Raw genomic sequence first — 16,839 nt, 5'->3', positions numbered from 1 at the left:
CTGAGAATATTTGTTATTAGAATTTTGTCATTTAGTATGCCTTGGGTCAGGGGAAATCCACAGGAGGGTTCTCCCACTGTAGTCTGATCGCAGCTGAACAGTGGTTCCTGATGGACAACACAGGCCCACACAGGTCCCTCCTGCCCCCTTCAGTGAGAGTCAACCCCCAGAATACCTGGAGGGCTCACCACATGGCTCACCACATGCAGTATCACAAAGTATATTATTTATTTATTTTTATTTTAGTTAGTCCTTGAGTGTAATGGATCTATGCAGAGTCATTATACACAAACATATGAAAATGCATACAGTAAAACACCAAACAAGACTTAAATCAAAACAAAGATTAGAAAAAGCATTTATTTACAATATTTCCTTTATTATCAAATAAGAATAACACTTTAAAATCGATATCATTACCAGTAATTTATATCTTCACAAGTCTCTTAACAGAGTAACAACCTGACTTGACATAAAGCAAACAAGTAGCAGTCCCTTGCAGCTGCTACCATGCCAACATCCTTAAACAAAAAGTAATCTTCCTTTTGAGCTGAACACATATTTTTGGGTTAACGGAACAGGTAAGAAATGTGAAAATGCATTAGTTAACATTTAGCTGTATGAAAAAGTAATTAAAAAAAGGAGGTCCAATGGGTTTTTATGGAAAATATGTTTTACATGTTTATAGAAGTTGACCTGGTTTGTATTGTGAGGATGGTGACTGGGTGGTCCTAACCCCAGCATTAGGAATAGCAGAGGTACAATCACCTGTTTGACCTTTAAATTGACCATTTAATATGGTGCTGGTCCATGAATATATTCCAACAGATACAGACAGATTTATGTTTGACGAAACCTTCCATTTAACTTTGGTTACCAGAAAGTATTACTTGATAATGCACTTTCATATGAACATGAAGTTAAAAAAGAGTGAGTCAGGTGTTTGAAGTGGAAGTAGGAAATACAGACATCAGTGTACTAGATAGCCTATTCAATCATGCAACTGTGCCAGAGCCTGGCTCCAACCCCTCCCAGATCCATCTACGGCCCCAACCCTCCACGCAGAGTCGTCTACCACATGCAGTGCACCTTGGGAAGACATCAGATGGCTAGCAGATTGTCAGAAGCTGCCAGCGGCTTGGACGCATATCCCCTATTCATCATTATCTAAAAGATGAAGAGGAAGAGGGGATGGAGAGAGAGAGAGAGATGGGAAGTTGCATGTTAAAACCAATGAGTCATTAGATAGGCAGTAGCATGAGAGTGGCTGAGTACAATCAGAGCCCCAGGTCAAATCAGCTTTCTTAATCTGAGGTGATGGGCGAGAAGCTGAGCACATCACTTTTGCAGTCTTTATTACTAAATTCACTTTTCCATTATCCCAAGTCAGTGACCTTAAACCCTGAACACTATAAAAGGTGTGAATCTGGCACCCTACACTGTGAACACTGTGAATCTGGCACCCTACAAGACAAAACGACCATAACACAACATTTAGCAGGATCACCCCCTTAGACCCAACAGTCAAACACACTCCATTCAGACATGTAACCCTTTAAGAATCAATGGAGGGTCTAATCCTCAGCGACATGTTAGACTAATTCCCATTACAGACAGACTTCAAGCAGCAGAGTAAAAAGAGTTTGAAATCAGAAGCCTTCAGCTTCACAGAGAGAAACCCTCCTGCCTGTGCCTGGCTACATTAACATTACCCTCTCTGCCTAAATGGAAGGGCTTGAGTCACACATGAGATCAAATAAAAATGTATCGAAAGGGAGGGAGCAAGGCTGTTAGAGACAAACAGACCAGCACTGGACATCTAGACAGAATAGAGTGGTAAGGAGGGACAGAAAGACAAGTGTTAATTTTATCCAAAGTGTTAGAGAGAACAAAACAAAGAGAGAGCATAGAGATAGTCCAGAGAGAGCTTGAGAGCTGTCTGAAGCCTCTGCTCTCATGTCCTGGGGGAGTTCCGTTCTGTTCCATCAGACACAAATGAAACACTCCCTCTCCCCTCCCTTCCCCCAGAGTCTGACAGCTGACTTGGCACAGGGGTGAGGCGGGGGAGACAGACAGACAGTCTTTAGGGTGTGTTTCACGTCGACATAGTCCCTAAGTGACTGAATAGAGCCCCGTGGGGCGTTAGGGGAGAATAGGATTGGGCAGATTAGATTAAAGGGTTTATTGGCTCGCTCACGCAGTCTAGCGCTCTGGGAAAACCTGTTTAAGAGGGAATCAGCACACTGGCTGAACACAACAATTAATAGAAAAACCCGTATGGGACCATGATTTAAACATGAGGGAAAAGAGAGCCATCAAAACAAAGGGGGAATAAGAGAAGGTGGGACACACACACACACACACACACACACAGAAAGACAAGGACTCAGATACTAACCCTCTTGGTAGGCTCCATCAGCCATGACCAGGTGAAGGATGTTGGGGTACAGGTGCTGGTGCTCAGTCCCCAGGATGTTCAGTACCATGTCGGGGCCCATGTCGATGTTCTCATCCTCATCTTCATGAATTGCCTTTAATGGTACAATGACATCATGAAAATTCAATGACCATGTGTAATTGCTGTATGCTAGATAATGAATGACTTCAGGAGGGTAGAGGGTAAGCAGGTCCCATCCATACCTTGATCTTGTTGTAGGCCTCTATAAAGTTCTCAAAGCCCATCTCCTGCTCCAGGTTAAACCGCAGCTCCTCCAGACGGCTGAATATGCTGTCCTGCTGTTCAGCCGCACCGTCCTCCTCCTCACCACTGTCATCTGTTGTTCACACACAATCCTATTGACAATCTGCTTCTGGCTGCATGCATTGGAGCTACAGTATTGTGCATGTGGATGAAGGAAGGATTACTAATGTACCCGATTGCCATTCTTCATTGAGCTGGCTCTCACTGCTGTGGTGCTCCTCTTCCTCCAGTCCGTTGGTGAGTGTGTGTCCTGCCTCTTCATCACCTGGACTCCCATTAGAACCCTCCTCCTCATCCACAGCCATCCCGTTCAGCTCCTCCTCATCATCATCTTCATCCTCAGCAGGGTTGCCGTTAAAGCCATCGCCTCCCTCTTCCTCTGGAGGACTACCAGAGTTAGAGCCAGATCCCCCCTCATCTTCCTCGCTGCGCTCCTCCTGCAGGAGTCTCTCCATGGAGGCCCTTAGCTCCCTCAAGTCATCATCCTCATACACACTGAGAGAACACAGCTCATAGTACTCATAGCACGTCATGTTTTCAAACTGCACAAAGCATGTTCCACAGAACACAGAGAAGTGAAATTGGGTTTCTATGTATTATACATATACTCACTGTGTGTGTGCTCATGTGTAGTGCAATGAGTGTCTTACTCTTCAGTCTCTGATTGTTCATCCTCTTTGGCCTCTTCTTCCTCCTCCTCTTCCTCCATGTCCTCTATATCCAGATTGTTGTCAGGGGCAATCGCCCCGTTGGCCCCTCCTGCATCCTGTAGAGAGCTGAACAGTCTGCTGAGGTCTGGTAGAGAGCAGGTACGCAGCATCTGAGGACAAACCGTAAAGCACCGGTCACACACCCACCATGGCTAAATAAATATCACAGATGCACATTTTTAGCACCAACTTTACTTTTTTTGAAAGTTTGCACCAGGATTCGTTTTTTGCCATAAATAAGTTGTAGTGCAGGTCAGGTGCCCAGAAGATCAAGGAAATTAATCAAATTGTAATATGTGAAAAATGCCTTTAACCTGGGGCCAGTTGAGGTGTCAGTTGGAGCATGTTCAAGGACATGTGTGCAGGTGTGTGTGCATGCGTGAGGCTGGTCAGTGGAGTGGCCTCTGGTATGATGACACATCAGGGATGTGGAAGAATTGCATTAATAACGCTTTGTCCAGGGAGAGCCGTCGCTGAAAACACATACATGCAGGGCTCAAAGCTGGACCAGAGTACACACACGGCTCCGACACACCCATCCCTACAAAAAATAACAGGGCGCTTCGCCTGTCTCTCTCTGCACCTCTCTCCTCCGTCCCTGATGGATGTCATGAAAGATGCAGAAAGATAAATAGCCTCTCTCATCATGCCTTCTTCCAGACCATGTGATTAATATGACTGGCTCCATTCCAAAGCCCTTCATTAATAAAAGACTGAATCAAAACCTAAAAATACCACAGAACCTCCACATTTCACCAGGCACAGGCAGAAGGGTCAGAGTACATTTCCTAAACATCTACCACAGCTGAACATCACCGAAGAGGACAGAATAAAAGATCATATTAGATGGAAGGTACAGATCCTGTCATGTGATTGATATATAATACTGGCTGATAGAAATTAACCAGCCAATTTCATTCACCTCTGAAAGATGTTGTTTGTTCATTTTATAAAGGAGAATATGCTCGTTACTTGTGTTGTGTTTGTGTTCTATTATAAGAGGATGTTCAGGGTCACCATAACAGTGCGATTATGTTATTAGTTATTCATAATTATTTTGCAATTCCACATCCATTAATTCTCCTTAGTTCTTATCTCGTCTCCTTGAGGAGAAGTGTTGTTCACCTTTGGGTTGTTGGCATCAAACTGGCCGGTGGAGAGGCCGATGAGGAGGGCGCTGTGGTGTTTGGAGCGGAGAGGAGAGACGGAGCGTGAGCGTGAGGCCAGAGAAGAGGACGAGTCCTCCATGGACGACTGGGCTGACATAAGAACCAGAGCTGCAGTACGGCGGTGGGCCGGCGAGGAGCACAGCTTCACAAACAGAGGTTCCTCATACACAGGTGCTATACCTAGAGGGAGGGAGGGAGGGAGGGAGGTGAGTATGGGACACCAAAGGCAGTTTAGTTCTAGAAGTCTGTCTCTCAGCTTACCGGAGGATTCAGGTTGCTTCTCTGCTTTCTCCCCAACCTCTTTGGTTTCTGCTGGTGTCACTCTGCCCTCTGGTGGCCTAATAGGAGAGTGATATACAAAATCAAGACATAATTCTTGATAATTGAGTTTCATGAACATTTCTTAAAACCACTTAGATGTCAACACCCCTGTTTAGGGGACCTGTGCGGTTCTGGTACCAGTTCTGACCAACATTTTCAATTAGAAATCAATCTGCTTCCCACGGACACAGTATATTTTTGTGAAATCTAGGATGTGAAATCTGAAACCACTTGAAGCTGGGATGTCCCTCCTACCACTTAATTTGCTCTTCCAACTGTCCATCAACTCCTGGCTGAACCATATGTACCAGCCACTGACAAAGCAAATACCTGCAATCCTTACATCATAGCACAGCAGGAGAGCGTTATTTCATCACTATAGCACATTCAGAGGTTGATTTATAGCCATGAATCTAAAATAATTCCACTTTGTTTGTCATAGATGTACAAGATGAATATGAGATTAAAGGCGAGTGAGTTCCTAATTAGTTTTGGAAGCCAAGATGGAGATCTGTGTGACGTTCACAGCGGTGAGGGGCAGATGTTTTGATCAAGAGAGACCTTGAGAAAATATGCACATTTTCTATAACACTAAACATACAAATCTTGTAGTTCGTGGTTTTCTAATTTGATTATACTATATTAAGAAAGCAGATGAGCAATTTCAAGCCTTATTCATACAGTTTTGTTGAATAGGAAATACGTCATGAAATATTTCAACTGTGTACTTGAGCCCTCCAAAGTGACTATACCTCAGCAATTTTATCAGAAAGGTGAGATTTCAACATTTCTTGGAGTATGCAGCACTACTAGTTATTGTTTATGGTCCTCTCATTATAATTGCTTTTGGGAATTACATTTTAGGATACATGTAGTTACATAAATGAAACACTCAATATTACAGCTAAGCTTCATTACAGTTCAAGTCACATATTAGTCTAAAGGTACAGGTTTTTAATCCAATGTTCATTTATGGCAATGAAAATCACATTAGATCTTGATTACCTAAACCTAATCTTGGATTAGATTTCTGTAATCCAGCTCCAGTGGGGAGCCAGTAAACCCTCACCCCAGCGGCAGGGCTCGTTTCTCCCAGGCCTGCACTACTCCAGCTGGGGAATTTGAGGCCTGCTTTGGGCCCTCCTCCAGGACCACTGACTCCAAGTCTGCTGGATCTGGAGAGAACAAGAGAACAACTGACTGAGTGATTTAGGTGGTGTTATATAATACACTGACTGCATGTCTCTGGATGAAGAGTGTCAGTATCTGACAACCTGTATAGTATGTAACCCACTCACTCACCCTCCATCTCTATCGGTTTGGGTGGGGTCTTTAGCATCTCTTCTAATATAGCCTGCCTCTTCTCCTGACCTGTCACGTCCACTGAGATTGTCCCCTCTTCCTGACCTTCGACCTCTGTGTTCTTAACAACAGACATCACAGCAGGTGGGCTTGCCTCTGAATGCATCACTTCCTTAGTTCCACTCACACCAACCATCTTAGCCGTCTGATTCAAGTTGTCTGAATGGGAACCAATCAGAATCATTAGCACTTAGACATTTTTCATTAGTACTTAGACGTTGAGTCTGTACAGAATGTGGTTGGTAATGGTAAGTGTGTGTTGGTGGGTAAATTAAGGACTCGCCAGTGAGTTTCTCTTCACAGATGTTGACATTCCCCAGCAGCTGGGTAAGAGGCTGAAGCTCCGCCTCCTGTAGAACTCTCAGCACCTGAGAATCCGGGCTCCGCCCCCATGCTTTTCTAGGGGCGTCGTCCTGTAGCACATCCATCCGAATGACCTCACCCACTGTCTGTTCTACAACATACACAAACAGATATCTATTAGTATACACGTAGATAGTCTGGATGTAGGAGATATTGTGCTGGAATGCATCTATCTAGGTTATTCACCGGCGGTCCTGATACAGGTATCCTCTAGGGTTTGCTGAGCTACAGAGAGAATAGACGGAGATCCAGCCTCCCATTTCTTCCTGTCCCCACCAGAGGACGGTCTCTCCTCAGGAGACAGAGCCTGAGAGCCTGGGGAGAAGGAGAGATGGAGCTCAGAATCAAAGGGGTGAGAGTAAGGATCCACGGTTCTCGTCAATCCATCAATTCAAACAGGTCCTAGTCCTTTCTATAGCGAACAAGATTCTGTTTAAGAGTCCGGTTCTAGGAGACAGATGGTATAACTCACCAGTCGTTCTGATACAGGTCTCTTCTAGAGTCTGCTGGGCTACAGAGAGAATAGACGGAGCTACAGCCTCCCACTTCTTCCTGTCCCCACCAGAGGACAGTCTCTCCTCTGTGATAGGTTGGCTCTGCTGGGGGGTGGGGCATAGTCCTTCTGGGGGTGTGGCTGACACCTCCTCCTCAGGGCTCTGGGCCTTCAAGTTCTGATTCAGTCTCCGGAGAATCTCCTTCTTCTCACTCTGAAGAAATCACCAATAAAACTAAACATATAGTCACTGTCTTACTATAAACCAAAAGGCACTACAACCAACTAGCCTCAGTGTAAAATATTAATTTTGTGAAGCAGCACTGTGCTGTATTGGAAGTTATTGACCCAACTCACCTTAATGACGTCCGTTTTAGGTAAGTCATCTTTAAAAGAGCTCTGCACAGACGCAAGCTGCTGGGAGACACACAAATGGGAGAAAAAAAACATGTGTAATAAAAATGGAATAATGGAGGAAAATAGCTGTGAAAGCTTTAAGTGTTTACTGACTGCTCCCACATCCTTCAGAGCAGAAGTCATGGAGATGACAGGGGTGGAGGGTTTGGATGCAGGCTGGGCTCTAGCTACAACGTCCTGTACAGGGAGGGAGGGGCCAGGCTGAGGGGGAGGAGCTAGCTCTACTGCTACACCTCCTGCTACCATGCCAACCTTCACGCCTCGAGCTGCAAGCTGACAAAAACACACCACAATCAATGTTAGTGATTTTAATCCTACACATGCTGTACATTTGTAGCAGATGAGCTTGAGGAGTATGGGGACTTACGTGATCCTCCCAGGCTCTCTTTTCTCTCTCATAGGCCTCTCTCCTCTTCTTCTCTAGCTGCTCCTTCAACACAGCAGCACGGGCCTGCGCTTGGGCCTTCAGGGCTTCAATCTTCTTTCTCCTCAGCTCTGTCTCCTCACAGGATTCCTTGCTGTCTGAGCCATCACTGTCGTACTGGATTGATCCCCCGAACAACCAGATTACGCCGCCATTATCCGCAAATAAAAATGCCAAAACATGACAGAAGTTCAGAGGCTGATTAAAAGGATGTTATGCTGATGTGTTCTAAAAGGGTGGAAGGATACCTTCACTCCTCTGAGGCGTGCTTTGATCTGCTGTCTCTCATTGAAGTTCTGTAGCCTGATCTGCCTCAGCCGGGACAGGTACTCCTGAGAACATAACTGCAGAAGTTATACTAACACGCAAACAAAGAGTTCACATATTGCTAAGAGGCTACAGCACGGATCAGACTCACACAGGTTACACATCATATGACACAAAGCTATACAACATACACAAAACTAATGACAAAATAATCCACTAAAATGGTTTCCTATAACAAATGACATATAAGAACCGACGTAAAATCAGTCATCCACATACTTGACACTGCAAGAAAGACACTGGTGCAATATATAAAAACAGAGCTTGAGTTACTCAAACACCTAAAAAGGAAACACTGGAATTACTTGAGATTTATTTATTTTAGAAAAAAAAAGCTACAAAAAAAAAGGGACAACATATAATGTGCACAAAAATATATGTTATGGAAAGGGGAAAAAAAGCTGTTACTGGTGCACCAAATGTATGAGGTCTGAATCACACTTGTGCATTGACACACACACCTGGTGACACAGTACATGCAGTACAGGGAGTCGGACACTGGGAGGTGCTGCTGGGTGACTTTGACTGCAGAGTTACAGGAATAATCCAATCAAAAAATATACAGTCCCTAAATATTAAGAAAGTCAGCAATCAGGTTTTCAAGAGCGTTCTGCATCATGATGATGTGGCAAGTGACGATTTGCTTTTTGAAAGTCCATCTTGAAACCTTGATTGCTGACATGCAAAACATTTTGGGACTGTATCAACAGTCGATTAATGAACAAAATACAAAAAGATAGTTTAAGTGGATTATTCCTTTAAGGGGATGTGTCTGAGTGTAGTGTCATGCAGACACAACTGAAGAGGGCAAGCCAAACCCAGGCATGTTGTTATGAGTGAGGGATCAGATGGGGTGAGGCTGGCTGGACATCCAGAGCTGAGAGCTGGGCTCCTACCTCCTCCTCTTTGTTGGGTTTGGGCCTGCTGTAGCTGGACCGACCATAGATGGCTGCCAGGTTTTGCCGGGCACCCTGTTCACCGTTCAATTCAACCACATTTCACATGTATAAAAATGTGCTGCATTTTGTCCAAACTCCGGTAAGCATGCAATTCAACCTTGATTCCAGATCGACACTTTGGTTATTAACCACGACCATACAAAAACCCCGTTATCCTTTGTGAGAACTTAACAGACTTTAAAGAGCCATCCTATTGTTCAGTGAGCAGAAGTATAGAAATGGGGGCAGGAAGGAGAACACGTACCAGCTGTCCCTCAGCACGGACCTTGTTCAGCATGGCATCTCTCTTACGCTGCAGAAACTCCTGAACCTGATTGGCCCGTTCAGCTGCTGCGTGACCCCGTTGCCTGGAGACAGTTGGAGAGGAAGTTATTTAATTGACCTAGTATTGATACAACATTGTATATCGTAACTAATAAATATTATCCAATATCAAGCAAAGCTTTACTGCCAGTCAGAGACAGAGCAATGTTTTCTAGAATGGTTTGTGACCAACCACGGACCTGCTAACATGGGTTTGTTTGGTGACATGCTCTAGCCTCCGTAGCTCTTTCTTCACCGCATCAGGGTCTGGGAGACGAGCAGGGCCATTGGGCAGCACTGAGCTGACAGCAGCTGGCACACCCCTTACACATACAAAACAACACAATCAATCAATCAGTCACCTGAGTCAATAAATGACCAAAAGGAAATTATGGCTGAACCCACCTAATAGGAGTGTCTCCTCCTGCTGTGAATCCCTCTCTGGCACCCTCTTTGGGCTGAGGTTTGGCCAGCTGGTCCAGAGGAGCATGGTAGTGTTCATACGGGCCCCTGATAGGGGAGAGCGGGGCAGGGCCTGGGGTGGGGCCCTGGGCAGGACATGGAGCAGGAAGCAGAGGCTCTGGGACAGGAGCTGCAAACCCAGCCATCATACCACCACCTCCTACAAAACACTGGGGACAGATAAGACAGTGAGTTAGAGAGGAGAAGCTTTGATTGATAAAACATTTCCACTGTAGTGACTGTACTAATGAAGTGAAACCACAGTGGATGATGATGATGGGGGGGGGGTGATTCTGTACCTTCCTCTCTGGACTGCTGCCTCCACTAGAGCTCAGGACGTGCCTCCAGCCCTGCTCTCGAGCTCGGTTAATCCGGTTTATCTGGGGGTCAAAGTTCACTAGTCACTATGAGCATTACATTAAATGCTTAAGTTTGATCGTCACTACAGCAATGTCATAATGTTACAGAGTGTAAATAACTACTGTTTACGGTTATACTACCCCCACTGTCAAGGAAGGCCCTAAGAATTGTCAAAGACTCCAGCCACTCAAGTCATAGACTGTCCTCTCTGCTACCGCATGGTAAGCTGTACCGATGCACCAAGTCTGGAACCAACAGGACCCTGAACAGATTCTACCCCCAGGTCATAAGACTGCTAAGTAGTTAACCAAATAGCTACCTAGACTTTCTGCATTGACCCCTTTGGCATTCACTCTTTTGACTCATCACATACGCTGCTGCTACTGCTTATTATCTATCCTGTTGACTAGTCATTTTATCCATATGTACCCATCTACTTCAATTACCTCATACACCTGCACATCGACTCAGTACTGGTGTTCCCTGTATAGAGCCAAGTTATCGTTATTCCTTGTGTTGTTATTTTTCTCTCTGCATTGTTGTGAAGGGCCAGTAAGTAAGCATTTCACTGTTAGTCTACACCTGTTGTTTACGAACCATGTGGAAAATAACATTCGATTTGACTCACCTTTTCCCTCTCAAATCTCTTCATCTGTCCAGCCTTCAACAGAAACATCTGAAGAACAAATAAAGATGAACAATCTGAAGTTTCATATTTCAGATGTAATACAGTATATCAAATGCTAGACACCCAGCTGACCTGCTCCCTCTGTTTCCTCTCTTTCTCGATCAGCTCCATCCTTTTCTTCCTGGCACCCTCCTGTAGTGTAAACACAATAGTCAACATGAAACCATGAACTTACCAAGACGTAAGAGGTTCACTGCTATAGAACAGGTATACAAGGAGGGGGAAAAAAGAGCACTCTTTAGGCAGGTTAAGAGAAAGAGGGGTGTAGAAGAGGGAGGGCTATTCAAACTGTCTGGAAGAGGAGAAGTGGGGGGCTGCACTCTGTTTGGATGAGTGATGATGAGGAAGAAAAAAAAGGGATGTACGTCAGGAGGGAACTTTATGTGGTGGGTTAATAGAAGGAAGAAAAGGAGGGAGAGATCCAGGGGTTAATACAGGTTACTCTCTCTGTTGTAGCTACCTCATATTTCCTCCTCTCTTCCTCCACTCGACTCACTCTCCTCTGGGGTGCTGCTGGGAGGGGGACGGGGGCCTGAGCAACATATAACACTGGGGTTCAGACTCAGAGGACACACACACACACACGCCCATCCATGTCCCACTGAGGTGTAACATGACAGACATCTTCATAACACACATTCATAACCAATATGAATAGATCTTTCTCAGCGGAGGGGCAGTAGACAATGATGCACGGCCAGTATAGGATCATCCTGTTGAGAAGGCTGAAAGACGTCACTGGCTCTCCTCCAGTACTAACCATCTTGTGTTTGACGGCTGGTTTCCGCTCGGCAGGTTTCATGGCTGCATCTGAGGCTTTCCTGACATTTAAAGGCACTCCATATTTGGCGGCTGGTTTGGTGATCTTCTGGGCTGGGGTTAGGGGCATGGGAGCAGGGGCGCGACGCTTGGCTAGAGAGGGTAAGAAAGATACTATATTACAAAGTTGAGGTTCTTGGTGTAAGAGTGAGGCATGTGTATTCATTCAAATGTGTTAGCATTTTATGTGGTGTGTGTGTTTACCTGATGCTGCCTGCGCCACACCTGCTTTAGGCTGCTTGTGGAGGAAGCTATGGCTGAATTCCTGAGCGATAATCTGAGTGGGAGAAAACCAAACGTCATATTGTTGTGCTGAAAAGACTAGATTCACAGTGTGTGTATCATACTGTCAAAGGGCTAACAGTCCCTGGGACCCTGTGTGTGTGTGTGTGTGTGTGTGTGTGTGTGTGTGTATCCTACCTCTGGGGTGAGGAACCTGAAGATTCTGTGGGAGAGGAAGGGTTTGTCGAGGATAGAGCTGACAGAGGGTCTCTCCCGGGGGTTGCGTCTGAACAGCTGGCCCATGAGAGAACGTAGGTCCTGGGAGTAGTGGATCGACACAGGGGGGTACGAGCCCCGGATGATCTTCAGAACCAGGTTCTTCATGTTACCTGCCTCAAACTAAGAGGGAACACACACGGTATACTTCCTTAATAACTAAAATAGCAGGCCAGACACAACCAAAAGGGAATGACTGATTACACTAATGGCCTCTTCTGACATTATGAATTGTGGTCCTGTGTGGCTCAGTTGGTAGAGCATGGTGCTTGCAATGCCAGGGTTGTAGGTTCGATTCCCACAAGGGACCAGTGCAAAAGTCTGAAAGTGTGTGCACTCACTACTGTAAGTTGAAATCAAATCAAATTTTATTCGTCACATACACATATTTAGCAGATGTTATTGGCGGGTGTAGCGAAATGCTTGTGTTTCTAGCTCCAACAGTGCAGTAATATCTAACAAGCAATTAACAATTTCACAATATATACACACAAACCTAAAGTAAAGGAATGGAATTAAGAATATATAAAATATTAGGCGAGCAATGTCAGAGTGGCATAGACTAAGATACAGTAGAATAGAATACATACGAGATGTAATGCAGAATATGTAAACATTCTTAAAGTGACTGTCGCTCTGGATAAGATTGTCTGCTAAATAACTCAAATGTACAAATATAATTAATATTATTAGACCTTTTTAGAATTAAACAGACCACGTACTCAGCAGATATGATCAGCCATTAAAAAAAGACTCTCTGAAACAACTGCCTCCAGAGAGAATCATCATGCATTATATATGGGAGAGAGTGAGCGTTCGTATTGTGCCTGCCTCAGGTTCACTCTGTTACTGACTTTAAGACACACCTAAATAACACACACAAATACTTACTGCATGCTTTAGCGTGCACATTTCATACAGGACACACCCCAGGGCCCAAACATCACTGGAGGAGTGAAAGGGAAAGAGAGAGAGAGCATACAGATGGAGAGAGAGAGCATACAGATGGAGAGAGAGAGAGCGTACCGATGGAGAGAGAGAGAGCATACAGATGGAGAAAGGAGGGATAAATTCTCTGGGATTGGTACATTACATTCTCGCTCACACAGTATTGCACATACATTATTGCTAAAGATGCTTTTCTACACATTAGCTAACGTGGAAAGAAAGGCACTCCTGTTAACAAGAAAACCATAGGCTGCTGTAGTGTGAAGCTGCATGCTACAGTTCATTAAGACAAATACAGACTCATGTAACTGAAGTTGATTAGATTACACGATGCATATTTAAATAGGTTAGAATCAATACAGGTGTCCTGCTCAGGATTCTGGATGTACACCAGCCAGTAAGTTGACTCCATAAAGGCTATACATGACACCATTACATAATTATGGTGGCAGAAGCCACCATACACCTCAATGACTCTGCATTATTCTGAGTGTGTGTGACAAATTAACTAATCATTTCTACAATTAAGGTGATTCAACTCTGCACCTTTTAAATGGTAGTTACAAACTCACATTGACATACACAAAGAGAGAATCCTAAAAGTTCACATCTCATCATGAGACAATGCCCCCTCAACCCGACATGGGTGCAGGTTACCTTTTGTTGTTGTACGGTTTGTTTTCACAAATCTCAGGTGACAGGTAGTATGGCGTCCCGATACATGTCCTGGCTAGCTCCACAGTACTGAGAAAGAGGATTGTGGAGTTACTGAAATGGAGATGAACATTGCAAAGAAGTTGCCCCCTTTTCACTAAACACAGGATAGATTCTTTAGTATGTTGTATGACTCACCTATTCAGCACCCTGGCAATCCCAAAGTCTCCTAGCTGTATGGTTCCATCTTTGGTCAGAAATATGTTCTAAAAGTTCCAAACCATATAAGTATGATGAGTAATGTGTACTACAATATGCTCAAAATTCAGGGGACAGGGTCTCTAACTTATTATTTACCTGTGATTTGATGTCTCTGTGGAGGATCTTACGGTCATGTACATGCTTCAAGGCAAGGCATATCTGCACCAACCAATCCAGGATCTATTAAGATACAGACAGAGTCAAAGCATGTTCATGCCCTCCATCCATCCATGACAAAAATCTGTCTGTGGGGTGGGGGCATTTTCACCTGCCTCTATTGTGTTTTACCTGCTCCTCAGGGAACTGCACTCCGTTTTGAGAGTTGATCGTCTTGAATAGGTCTCCTCCCTCACAGTAATCCATTACGATGTACAGACATCCACACTCTAGAAAACGCACAGAGAGAAAGCATTGGTTCAACCAACCCATCTGTGTTACACTGTGCTGGAAGACACACAAACCTAATTATTAGATCTCCCTGGCCAGGCTGAAGTTAAACACACACTACAGGGTTGAATCAGGAGGGAGAGGTCTGTCTAGCTCTAGTTTCATTAATGAGCCAGGCAGATAATCAACTTATTTTCTGGAAGCTGCTGCCAAGTCTCACACACCAACTGAGATTCATCACGTTGCTTCATCAGAAATCACACCACAAGTGAAGGGCTCTGTATATTACAACCCTAAAGTCTCAAGGAAATTGATATAGGCATTCTGGTCATCACTGCTGACTATTGACCTCTGAACTGGGGTCACTGGACTGCATGGTGCACAGGTTGTTGTTTACCTTCAAAGGACTCTTTGTACTGGACGATGTTGGGATGGCTCATGTTGGCCAGAACAGCCACCTCTTTACGGGACTCCTGTCTCTCTTTACTAGACATCTGCCATAGAAAGTGAGACAAGGCGAGAGGAAATGGAAGACATTGATCATGTCATATTATGGCTGTAATATAATTTCCATAACATCATGTAGGGCTAAATGGTGATTATGTCATATACAGTTCTCTGTGGCTTACCCGGGAGATGCCAATCTCTTTGATGACATACTGTTTTCCATCCTCCCTGGATTTGACGAGAATTGCCTTCCCGAAGGAGCCCTCCCCAATCTTCCTCACCTTTTCATATTTATCCATGTCTCTGAAACAGATGACTCCTCATTCTGGGGCTGATAGGACACAAAAACACACCGTTTTTTTACTCACCACCAAAAGTATGTGGTCACACATGGAACGTCTTCAGAAGAACTACCTTTGGGCTACTGTACTATTCTATAAACCACTGTGTAAGGATATATGGGCTACTGTACTATTCTATAAACCACTGTGTAAGGATATATGGGCTACTGTACTATTCTATAAACCACTGTGTAAGGATATATGGGCTACTGTACTATTCTATAAACCACTGTGTAAGGATATATGGGCTACTGTACTATTCTATAAACCACTGTGTAAGGATATATGGGCTACTGTACTATTCTATAAACCACTGTGTAAGGATATATGGGCTACTGTACTATTCTATAAACCACTGTGTAAGGATATATGGGCTACTGTACTATTCTATAAACCACTGTGTAAGGATATATGGGCTACTGTACTATTCTATAAACCACTGTGTAAGGATATATGGGCTACTGTACTATTCTATAAACCACTGTGTAAGGATATATGGGCTGCCTGCTTTGTATTCGTTGTCCATTATTGAGGTTGATGATGATTCAAGGAGTAGAGTGTAGTGGTGCAGGTGTAATAAGTTTCCATCATTTAAAACTTACATCAATAATACTATTTTACACGAGACCCTCTGTGTCCCGTCCCCCCCCCCCCCCCCCCCCCCCCCAAATACATGATTTGCTCTTTCTTGTGCCTTCTTTTGATCGAATGCTGTCAATGTTGGGCTACATTATCATGAACAGTTGTCATTCCCATGCTATGATGAGGATGGGCCTGCTGGACAGTGCTAGTAGCTAGCTAGTTGACAGCCTGGCACCTAGCTAGTAGGAGGCTGAGGATGATAGCTCTCAAAAACACCAGCCTTGAATTTGAATGAGAGTTTGACAGCCACTAAAAACAGGCTCCGTTGTCAGTCTGTCAACACACGCTTTGAAATCGTAGAAATTTAGCTGAAATGTACTTACCACTAAGATATTTGATGCATCGTATCAGAGATCTCCGTACTGCCACAAAATGCCCCTTGCGCTCTCTGTCTAACTACAGTGGTGCAATGCTTTCGTTTCATTGGTCGACTCCGCTAATTTCCCGTTCCTAGCGGCTAATAAAACAGTCAATCAAAAAGTAAGCCGGAGTACTGGGTCGTCACTAGTTACCACATCCACAAAGTCATAAACCCCGCCTATTGCTAAAATGTATCTTTTTAAAATCTGATTTTAAAACTAACCCTAAACCTAAAATGAACCACACTGATAACCTTATGCCTAGCCCTAACCTTAAATTAAGACCAAAAAGCAAATGTTTGTTTTCATGAGTTTTTACGATATAAACCCTTTTATAATTTTGACTTTGTGGCTGTTCTATCTAGTGGAAACTGGTGAACAGGGTTTGTATGTGAGTTTGTTGAAGTAGACATTCTCCTTAGCA

At 44.2% G+C, this 16,839-nt stretch overlaps 1 protein-coding gene across 6 annotated transcripts; it reads right to left on the bottom strand.

Moving 5' to 3' along the window:
• Positions 1–342: 342 nt before the first annotated feature.
• nek1 (NIMA-related kinase 1) lies at positions 343–16,479 on the bottom strand. Of its 6 annotated transcripts, none has more exons than XM_029707519.1 (35): positions 16,380–16,479; positions 15,256–15,404; positions 15,024–15,120; positions 14,528–14,625; positions 14,336–14,419; positions 14,177–14,244; positions 13,982–14,068; positions 13,268–13,322; positions 12,299–12,499; positions 12,083–12,155; positions 11,820–11,971; positions 11,520–11,591; positions 11,132–11,191; positions 11,000–11,047; positions 10,311–10,391; positions 9,955–10,181; positions 9,750–9,872; positions 9,491–9,593; positions 9,184–9,258; positions 8,209–8,292; positions 7,904–8,077; positions 7,630–7,809; positions 7,477–7,536; positions 7,099–7,333; positions 6,813–6,941; positions 6,547–6,717; positions 6,204–6,422; positions 5,971–6,076; positions 4,842–4,918; positions 4,537–4,760; positions 3,352–3,521; positions 2,874–3,196; positions 2,641–2,774; positions 2,399–2,531; positions 343–1,167 (listed from the first exon to the last, which is right to left on the bottom strand). In XM_029707519.1, exons 2-35 carry the CDS (start codon positions 15,370–15,372, stop codon positions 1,154–1,156), a joined length of 4,254 nt encoding a protein of 1,417 aa, XP_029563379.1. In that variant the 5' UTR covers positions 15,373–15,404; positions 16,380–16,479; the 3' UTR covers positions 343–1,153. The 6 variants fall into 6 exon arrangements, with proteins under 6 accessions (XP_029563379.1, XP_029563380.1, XP_029563374.1 ...); XM_029707520.1 differs by having other exon boundaries at positions 7,477–7,533; XM_029707514.1 differs by having other exon boundaries at positions 7,477–7,809.
• Positions 16,480–16,839: the final 360 nt, after the last annotated feature.

This window comes from Salmo trutta, chromosome 22, assembly GCF_901001165.1.
Source record: "Salmo trutta chromosome 22, fSalTru1.1, whole genome shotgun sequence".
NCBI lineage: Eukaryota > Metazoa > Chordata > Actinopteri > Salmoniformes > Salmonidae > Salmo > Salmo trutta.
The sequence above is the reverse complement of the archived record's forward strand: the minus strand, read 5'-3'. Positions and strand labels throughout refer to the sequence as shown.

Bases quoted from the DNA above. Each gene is read 5' to 3' on its own strand.
- nek1 (XM_029707514.1), bottom strand. From the start codon at position 15,372: ATGGATAAATATGAAAAGGTGAGGAAGATTGGGGAGGGCTCCTTCGGG. The intron at 11,048-11,131 runs GTCAGCTGGGTG...TTTGTTCTTCAG, and splicing joins AGAGGAAACAGAGGGAGCAG to ATGTTTCTGTTGAAGGCTGG. The intron at 7,810-7,903 runs GTAAGTCCCCAT...TGTTTTTGTCAG, and splicing joins AGAGAGCCTGGGAGGATCAC to CTTGCAGCTCGAGGCGTGAA.